Here is a 10,844-nt window from a genome sequence, read left to right on the forward strand (position 1 = left end):
ATTCCCTATATACACGATTATAACATTATGATACAATTGATATATATTTAGTTGTTTATTTTATCGCAATACCATATTGTACTAATAATAACTAATAAGTATAAATATATTTTAAATGCTCAAACCTTTTCCTAGCTCTGTTGAGACCAGATGATTCCGCGATGTCGTGCTATCTCGCAGTTCTGAAGCCTCAAGTATATTCTCTGTCAACATGGGAACATTGATTTATAATATAAAATACCATTATATTCACTTGCATACGAGTACTTATTGAAAAAATGACTTGTGGAAGTGTTGACAAAGAAACAGTTTGCAAACTGTCGGGGCTGGTCTCGTCGTTCTGCTGTGATACTGTAGCACTAATCAGTTAAACATCTTCCACGTTACACTAGTTGTAAGAGATTAGTATTTCTATTTACGACTGTAGATGTACTTTAACTTTGTTAACCTTTACTATTTAGATAGAGGGAACTCTTGTTTGTTTATTCGAAGTATTTATACACCTACGTATACTTTAAGTTTCTTTGTTAACTATATTCGTTAAACGTTATCGTTTATATAATGAATAATCTTAAGTGAAGTGTGTGAAAAAATGCTGCTACTTATTTTCAGATTTTTATTTTTTCTATCACCCGACCAATTTCATAATGTCGCCAACTACGGCCCGGACGGAGTTAGCCTGTTAGGGCACGCTCGACATTTAAGACAAATAACCATGAATCACATGACTATCAGTAAGTGTAGCCAGACGCTAACTACAGACTTAGTATTCGATGGTAGAATAGGGATCATCTATAGGATACCGTGGATGATTAGTGTTCATTGTCTACTGAGAATAAATTACGTAGTGAAGCTAGAATTGCCGCCGCTTACAGCTTAGCAAACGAATACAGGTTTTATAATACTGACTACTACGAGCTAGACAAACCCGCACAGATTACATAAACGTCATCATAAACAAATGTGGGACATAAGCGGTGCAAGATAACAAAACAAGTGAAGGGGAACCGGTGCCGGCGCCGAACCACCGGCCTGAGGCGCGAGCCACTCGTCGACAAGCCTACATCCGTTTGTACCGTCTCATATATTGCGCATCGAGTGTCTGTTACCGAGTCTTGCTGTTGACTTAGAGTAGTGTGATGCCGCACTTGAATGAAGAGACGCCGCAGCAGTTAGGAGCTTGAAGTGGTGGCAGCACAGCACTGAAACACCTTGAGCGACAGGCGCGCACCGACGCTTCCGTCATGTGATACGACACAGCGACACCATGTACATACCGCTCCGCTCGTACTCTGTAGTTTACTGTTACGATTACTTACTCATTGAGATATGCATGACGTTGCACAGTGTCGATACGTGCATATTGGTTTAGTAATAAGCACCGTACAGGACGTGACGCCTCTTGTGTGTGATGCGAATAAAACTCGTGCGTGTTTACAGATATCCGTTGAAAAAACCATGTAACCACGTGCCGCGTTAAGTGTATTTATCTGTGATAAGCTTGAGTCATTTGTTTAATCATTCGTAAATGTTACTCGATGTGAATGTAAATGATGCTCGAAACACGAACCATTCTATCATGTCCCGTGCTAGGCATTCACATGTCCTGCAATTCTTGTTTGTTTTTATAACGTACCTACAACAATATGTCATGTACCTACACTTCCTCGGAGTAAGTCTATTTTATTAATAGTAGACATCAAATGATGAATATTGATAACCTTTGTAATATTCAGCACTGATGCGTTTAATAACGTAGAATGTGGGTGCTTCTGGTTGGCTTTTCCTACAGTTTTTCCTTCTTAGGTAAAAATTAAAGAAACGTACCTTCCCTTTACACTTACATAAAAATATGAATACTTATAAATACCTCTAGACATTATCGTAGAACCTGTGCGTTTAGCGCTAATACATTTAATATGAACTTATTTAATTGTAGACTTGAGAATAGTCAATTTTGTCTAGTTTTACCCGTTCCCACAGGAAGCTTATGCAAAACTTATAGATGATTATAGGAATAGGTTAAAGAACACGATTATATAGAGATCATCCTAATATGTTTAAGCTAACGAACTTAGGTGTGAAGGCACATGCAGCTTGTGGAACCGGTATCAGCATGATACAGCTTACTGCATGGCGGATGGGAGCATCCGATTTTATTCATTACTTTGTGTTTCATAGAAATGCCTCAGCCCGACGCATGTTAACATTAACATAGGAACATTCTTGCAAGTGAAAATATTACGTTCGCGATTATATACGATTACATTAATGAAAACATATCTGCATTGCTATTTTATGCACACATTGATGAGAGGCCGATGTCTCTCCTGCTGATCAGACTGACATTATAGCTGATGGTTGCTGCATGATGTTTAATGAAGTGCAATGCCTATCCCGAAACTTATTACTGACTTAGATTTGCATATCGAGTCTTTAAAACATTCTTGTGTTTTATAACATTTTATGCCTTTGAAAGATGACCCTTTGTGTCTAGTACCTAGTTACCTTAAATTATACTAAGTTGTATACTATGCAACATCGATGATATTAAATGTGAAAAAATAGTATTATTTGTTTATGGAAACGTCGTATTTACACGACTCACAAAGCGAGAAAAAACACACGCTTCGAGTTGCATAGGTTTACAGCTATTTCGTTCATATGAAAATTAGAGGTTTTACTGAGTTTTTGCGTATGTGTGTGTAGGAACAAGACCGCGCAGAGCGTATGCGAGAGCGCCAGCCAGCGCGCGCGCAACTGCAAGTATGGTTCGAGAGCGAACTGCGCAAACTTGTGGTCGTCCTGATTGCCGCAGATGATCTTCCACCGCGCGACCACACCTTGGGCTACGGCGACGAACCTGAAGCGTTTGCAAGAATACGCCTCCTACCTTCTCTGTAAATATTAATTCTGCTAGAATGTTGTTTGAATAGTCATTTTAGATAATTACCTCAATAATACAAACTTAATTGCAGTGAAAGTTGCCCTCCAGTGGAAACCGATCCAGCTTCTGCATCATGCAGTCCAGTGTGGAATGCTACGCTAGGCTTCGGCGGACTAACTGCGGATCTATTGGCAGGACGAGCCCTCGAACTGACTCTATGGGACGCTTGTCCTGGTATTGATCCAGTGCTGATCGGGGAATGCACGGTAAATAGTGGCCACGGCTATTACTAAATAATCTAATATTAGTTGAGAATGTACTCTAGATGTTTCTAATATCTACCACAGATGGAACTAGAGAAAGCGTTTGCAGAAGAGCGCGCAGTGTGGTGGACGCTAGAAGAGCGCGGCACTCGGTCGGCTAACGCTTCGCCCCGCGGCTCTCTCACGGGAGCGCGCGCGCTGCGCCGCGGAGACTTCGCTTCACAACGCTCCGTATCCGGTAACATTCGTTTTCTAATGGTGGTATTAAGAAGATAAAATGTAATACTAAAAATAATACCTAAATATTCTACTTTAATGAGTTTTTAGGAAAAACTGATAAGTTGGTGCACATATTATGTTCTCAAGAAATCTTAGACTGGTTTGGGTTCCAATATATTTATCAAATATTTATAGTATTATCAAACCAATATTAATTTATAAGATCCACTAAAGCGATATTTTCATAGATGACGTAGATTCAATTGGCGAGTGCGCTTCTCTCCTACACCCCGACCATGCGTGGGTGGCGGGCTCGCGCCGCGGCTCCTCGCAGTCCGAGACGCTGGAGGTGGAGGTGTACCAGCTCGGCAAGGACTTCTCACGCTCTCTGCCTGGATCCCGCCGATCTTCATTTCAACAACAAGAGAAGGGTACATCATTTTAAAGCAATGTTAACTAATAAAAGTGATACCGTTGTTTAATGTTTAATATCTGCGTTTTTAATTTGTTGTATATATATATATATATGGCCCATGTATGCGCATGAGAGTAGGGAGGATGTGTGGTCCCCAGAAGGCGGCGGCGAGGTGGGCGGCGCGCGGCGCAGCGAGAGGCGCCGCTCGTCGTGCGTGCGCCGCGACCCCGACGACATCCTGCGCTCGCTGCGCGCCGTCAAGGGAGAGCTCGGCCGCACGCTCTCGCTCTCCGGCTCCACCGCCAGGCGTAAGTGTCGGCACTCATCACTCACTGACACCGTTACATCTCATAACTATATATAATAAAACAAATGTTTAAGTGCTTATTTATTCAAAACTTCAATCCGACTAGATTCTTTTACAGATAATTTATAAATCAATTTATACTTACGTTAACTTTATTACTTGATTTATTTTATTACATACTTATCTTTATCATAAGACAAAGGTTAAATGGAATATTTTAAACTATTAATAGGCACTTTATAAATATTTAAATATAAAATACATTTAACTGTATGGGGCAGATAGTACCAAATTATTAATTTGTTGTTTATTTATGTGCATAATTTATTTGACCATCACAAATCCTACAGATCACCTTAGTGACTCCTAAAACTGACTCAGATTTACCCCGACACCAAGTAAACAACCGTATGCAACACCCCTACTACACATCAATCACCACTAACCTCCAATGCAATCATTATAATCTGCAAACATTGAGGGTAGTACTGATTTGTACTGTGTTGTGCTTGTTTGGTCAGCAGCGACGGACCGTTAGCGCCTCGGTAAGCGACTCCTTACCCGTGCATCGGCCGCGGCGGCGCCCGCGCGAGCCCCCTCGTGCGAGTACAGGGTGTGTCCGCGCGCGGCGTCGGTGTACGCGATCCCTTGTGACGTCCGACGGCCGCCAGCCTCGAGTTTCGATTCTGTCCTCGCGCCGCCCCGACCGGCGCCGCGCGTTCCGTCTCGACCGCACCGGATGTCGTCGAGGCGGAACCCGCGGCTGCGGTCGGTGCGTACTCGCGGCCAGCGGCCATGATCGCGACTCGGGGCTCGTAGTAGCATGGGTCATACATCGCTTGCGCGGCGGCCGCGCGCACGCTCCGTTGAATGTGGCTGCGCCCGACGCTTCTCATCACTTCACTGTGTGTACTGTACTGTCCTGACGCATGCCCGGCCGCGGGCGATCACGCTCACTTCATCTGTTTCTGTGTACCGTCTGTTCGGCTGCCCGTCTACGTTCATCTCGATGGCATTGTGTCGCCTACGATGTTTGGATTTCATCACCTCTGCGAATGTCTCACCCATTGTTACGACGCGCATTCTATTAGATTCTTGTAAATAATAATTCTTGTAAGAACCCTGTACGTAGGCCGTAGTTGGTAATACCATCGTATGAGATTCATTTCAAACTTGCGGAGTAGGATATAACATTCCTCCAGTAGGACACGGTCGCGCATGTGGTAGCAGATGCACGCGGCTCGCCGACGCCAGCGGTGGCATGAGTTCTATTACAATACTAATCCACCAATCGCAATTTTCTAACGATCAATCAATGGCTGTTCATGACACGGAATGCTCACCATACGAGTCGAAGAATCGCTTCAGAAAACTCTTTTAGAACCTCGACTCCACTCTTGGCTGCACAAGTTATGACGCTTTCTCTTCCATCTGTGTGTTTAGGAAAGGAACCAAATCGAATTCTATGTAAACGAAAATTGTAATACATTGGCACGAAGCTGTTTGACGTGCTTATTTTATGTATTTTTTGTTTTTTGTAACTTAAATGTTGAATTGAATGGTTTGATCTCAATTCGTATTTTGGTTTTTGTTTTTTTTTTATATGTTTTATCGCGTTAAGTAACGTACAAAGACATATGATGAGAGGTACCGCCGTCCTGTGCATGTCCGTGGATATGACAGGACGGTGGCGAACGGGTGGTGGTGTGTATCGGGTGCGGGGTGCGCAGGTACGGCGACGGGTCGTAAGGGCAGCATGTGGGCGGCGGTGCCGGCGGCGGCGGCGTGTGACGCGCTCGCCGGCGACGAGGACGCCGTGCCGCTCGGCCCCGGTCAGCTGCCACCGCGCAATGCACATCTACCACCGCTGCACGCCGAAATCAACATCAGCATTATCATGATCAAGGGACAGCTCGAGCTAGAGGTGAATATATTAGTTCATTCTTCCTTCTACACCCGTTAGAAATCATTTGCTCTAGCTACATTGGAAATTGTATTTCAAGTTAACAGGCTATATATGTACGTTATTACATTCGCACAAGTAACGTAAAATAATAAACAAATCTATTATATGATTACCACAGCCACTTGTTATCCCCACTAAATAAAATACGATAACATAATATTGTGTAGGTATCGCACGCCCGTAGAGTGTACGGCGTAAATGGCGAAGTACCTGACTCGTACGTGAAGTGCTACCTGCGTGACGGTGATAAGTGGCTGCACAAGAGGAAGACGCGAGTCATCCGCCGCACCACGGAGCCTCACTTCAAACAAACGCTCAAATATCAGGTACCCATAACTTCATAAAATGCTTATTAATCAGCACTCGAAGAGATCCGTTTAATATTTTTACATTGCCTGGAAGACTACTCTACAAAATTTGTATTGTGTGTCCCATAGTGTTAACTGAAATATTTATTGTCAGGCAAGTGAGGCTCTCGGTCGCACGTTGGTAGTGATGCTGTGGCAGCGTTGCGGCGGGTTCGAGCACAACCTGGCGCTGGGCGGCGCCGAGATCTGCCTCGACAAGCTGACGCTGCCGCAGCGCACGTACGGCTGGTACCCGCTGTTCCCCGCCACCTCGCTCGCCGCCGACGAGTCGCCCGACTGATCCAGAGAGCCGTCGCCGGAGCGCCGCGACAACTAGCGCACCCACGACGGCTATGCTGAGCTTATGCCAACACAAGCATCGATCATTTGACAATCTTTAACAGCATTCTATGGGACAAACTCCCACCGAGTAGATATTTTAATTATTTAAAATACAATTATTACGGTTTTTACTAATGGATAAAGTTATTATACCGAACATATACTCTCAGTTTAAGGCTTCTTTTAAAACAAAAATAATTTGAGACTCCATGAAATCTTATTTCTATTAAATAAACCCTAAGTTACTAACCAAATCTAAGTAAAGTTTTAGTAAATCAACATTCTAAATGCATTGTCACACGATCGATGTCCCAACGCCGAGCAGCTTCCCGCGCCGACCACAATGCTCTGCCCATACGGACCCACGTACCGTTACGTTATTGTAAATATGATTTTAGTTCCAGCACAAATAACAACGTGTAGGTACATGCAAACGAATGGTCGTGGAAATAAAAAATCTATTAAGAACTTCCACCTTCTTACTGCCTGGGATGAATATCCCATACCTCTAATTAAATATGTGTTGTTACAATAAAAATATTTCCACGACTGTAACAAATCATGAATCGTGCCCCGGTACCAATGAATCTAAATTAACTTACGTTCTTATGAGATTACGGGGTGTACCGCTGGCAACATAGAAAGTAATAAGTTATTAAAAGAGGAGCTTAATTTAGAAAAATGCTTCTTAATTATAAACTATTCTCCAAACTGTCCTTGTCCAGACTCTACAAAATACTCATTCACAATATAGAAATAAATTCACAATTCGATATTTCATCTGTACTGCTCAAACCATCTTTATATGTGTATTGATATATAACTTACGTGTAGCGTGAAACGTAGCATCTATGAAACATATTACATTATCCATACCTACATAAACTTGTATAATAACATCAATCGTTAGACTTTTATCTTAACAATTTTAGAATACGACGTACAACTAATTAAATCATTTTACCCTGAGTACAACAAAATATATCTACATCCAACTAATTCATAATCAACGTAATAGATAAATAATTAATTATATTTTTTTGAAACATGGCAATGAATATACTCTACAAAATAAAAGTGATCGTTAATATTGTGTATCTTGATGTGAGCTATCTATTTACACGAACCCTTAAGTATAGTGAATAATATCGTCATCATAATAACCCCACTTCTACACTTTGCCTTATATGATTAAATACATTTCTAAAGTTATTCTAGTGAGTAAGCGCGTCTAGATACTATTCTTCCAAGGTTGTGCTTTAGTGAAATTTCAAAGTATACCTACTGTATTTGATTTATAGCATTGCTATTCCTTGTTTGTATCAATGTTCTATACGTGTAATTCTACAACTGTAAATACGAAGATGTTGTTTTCAAAATTTTCTACGCACAACATTCTCGTGATAGTTTAATCTTTTATAGTGTCTAGAATCGAAGAAACGTAAACAATTCTGACAAATACTTTAAAGTTTTCAACAAACTTTCCCAAGTAGTTAATAAGTAAATATTCATCACCTAGATGTCATAGAGGTCATATTGTCATGTATTTAGGAGCTGAGCTGGCTGGCGGCAGCGGCTCGTCGTGATCTTGATGTATCGTGTAATGTTACTGTAGGTAACCACTACTCCCAAGTAGGGCCGAGGGCCGCACTACTTGTACAACCGGCCTAGCTCATTAGCTACCCACCATTCTTTACGTAGAATATATATATGTATATGTGGAAAAAGATATCTCAATCGTCGGTGTTAGAAAAATCTACATATCCTATACAAGGAACAAATGTCTTATCAAAATCTGTGTTCTTCCAGTGGCGTGACTGGTGACAGCTTAGAGCTTCTCGTGGCTCACCCTGACAATATCTATCGCTTATTGACGTACGCTTGTGGTGCATGCGGGCGCAGAGCTTGCGCTGTCGTGACTCGTGAGTGGCGACTGGTGACTAGCTCCAGCTCCACCTCGCACTCCGTCACGCAGCGGCTTATTTATTTATTTTACCATAATGGTTGTACATTTCCCAAGAGAGAGATAAAAATATTTATTATACCTAATTACCTAATTGTTCTCGTTAGATTAATTAAATATAAACTCTCGATTCAAATGCCTAAAGTATATATCAGGTGTTGAGTATATTTTTACACTATAATTTTGTATTCGGTTAAGTTGTGAAAAATATACATAAATATTTATAAAAATGATATAGATGATTACTAGAGTATTTAAAGAAAACGATATTGTATCAATTCTAACATAATGTTGGAATCGATCAAAACTAACTTACGCTTATTATCTTGATATATTAGAATAATACCAGATTAATAATACTTTTACGTAAGTGAAAAGTGTAAAACTATAAACATAATCTAGTTATTATGATGTGCCTCTAAATCGACGGGTCCGATACCACTCGGCCACTTCACTCGACGCTGCGACACATATCGGAAGCTCACTATACTATACACACCGCACACCGCGAGCACGCCGCGAGCACGCCGCGAGCACACTCGTGCGTCGCGCGAGGCGTGACTCGAACCCGTGAGGAATTGCACGCAGGCCCGCGTATCTGTCTCTACTGCATACTACTTTCCACTCTAGCGCGAATGGTGAATCAATGTGATACGGTATCGGCTATCATGTAATTGTATTGACTTTCATACTTTAGTAGTATATTATAATATATATTATATTGTTTCTTCCTAGATACATTTCGACTCTTCTGTTCTTTGATCAACATTAGGCAGTTTATAAAGGACCTAACTTCCTATAAGCACTATTTCATCAGATCATTACAAACTTGTGTCTATCTGTGAAGGAATGCTCAGTGTACGAAACATCCAAATAAATTGATTCCAATGTTGGTCATAGCACGGAATGTAACTACAAGTCCCAGTACGTAAGAAATACATATGTGTGTCAAAATATATTATTAAATAAATGTGATAAAAATGAGTTTATTATAGCGATATAAACAACATTTGTCGTATTTTATTTCTTCCATTAAATTCACCTTTTTCCTACTGGATATCTATATATATATAAAAATGAATCCCTATTTCCCTTTGTCACGTCATCACGCGTGAACGTCTGGAACGATTTCACAATTTTTTTTTTGTTGTGTTTATTATTGTCAGGAGAAGGTTCTTATGACAGAAAAAAAAACAAAAATTTGCGCGGAAAATTAGAAAATTTAAGATAACTTAACGAAAATATTATTTTTTTATTACTGTCTATTGTTTGAAATAACTGTCAGCGATTAACGGAATGCGCGCTGCAATCAATGACTAAATATAAAGAGGACAGGCCTCAAAAGTTAGCTATATGAATAAGTTATATTTATGTTAGGGAAATCGACGCAGAATTGTCAATATATATGTCTATCTCTTTTACTCAAAGCTTATTTGGAACGCAACAAAAAGACAAAAATAATTGCTTTCTTCGCATATGGCACTATTTCGTTTACTTCAACACACTGGGACCGCCTTGCGGCAGAAACGCCATTTTATGCTGGCCAGTCGGCAAGTACATGTAGTGTCAGACGATGTAAACAAATCTTCATAAATATTGAATTTAAAGTAATATAATCATATTCTCAATTGTTCAGTGTGTTTATTAGTGTATTTGTTAAGTTTCGAAAATGACTCAGTGTTGTGTGAAAGGATGCAAATCGAATTCACGCAAGAAAGACCCCGAAATATATTTTCATAGGTTAGTAACTGTTTTTACCGAAAATTAGCAAATATCTTTGTATAATTACTTTTTGGATGTGTTTTTATCAATTAAAATGATATGTGGATCTGGTTTGTTAAGCTTTGGACCCTTTTAGGCGTGATTTATACACATTAAAATCATTATGTTTGTTTACACACGAGCTTAGGGATGGGTGGGTGGATTTGTTTAGAAATTATTGATATCGATATTTTAACAGACGCCCGTTTATCAGTTACGGTTTTTGTCTTTGAAAGAATGTTAGAGCACACATCAATATTGTATTATTCAGAACGACAAACTAAGTGAAATTAGAATATTTTTTTAAGATAACCAAAAAATTTAAAAACCAAGGCAAAATGAATTGAGAATATTGAGCGACGTGATTGGAATCC

General features: G+C 40.4%; 1 protein-coding gene across 1 annotated transcript in view; it reads left to right on the forward strand.

Annotated features, from left to right (window-relative positions):
* The window catches only part of LOC115450330 (regulating synaptic membrane exocytosis protein 1), a 104,155-nt gene extending 94,437 nt beyond the window's left edge, over positions 1–9,718 (forward strand). Inside the window, 8 exon segments of the mRNA XM_037438973.1 lie at positions 2,710–2,900; positions 2,979–3,153; positions 3,235–3,388; positions 3,618–3,820; positions 3,957–4,142; positions 5,725–6,015; positions 6,225–6,383; positions 6,520–9,718. Of these exon segments, the coding sequence (XP_037294870.1) occupies positions 2,710–2,900; positions 2,979–3,153; positions 3,235–3,388; positions 3,618–3,820; positions 3,957–4,142; positions 5,725–6,015; positions 6,225–6,383; positions 6,520–6,705 (1,545 nt within the window). The 3' untranslated portion in view covers positions 6,706–9,718.
* Positions 9,719–10,844: the final 1,126 nt, after the last annotated feature.

The sequence above is a fragment of the Manduca sexta genome, chromosome 15, assembly GCF_014839805.1.
Source record: "Manduca sexta isolate Smith_Timp_Sample1 chromosome 15, JHU_Msex_v1.0, whole genome shotgun sequence".
Lineage (NCBI taxonomy): Eukaryota > Metazoa > Arthropoda > Insecta > Lepidoptera > Sphingidae > Manduca > Manduca sexta.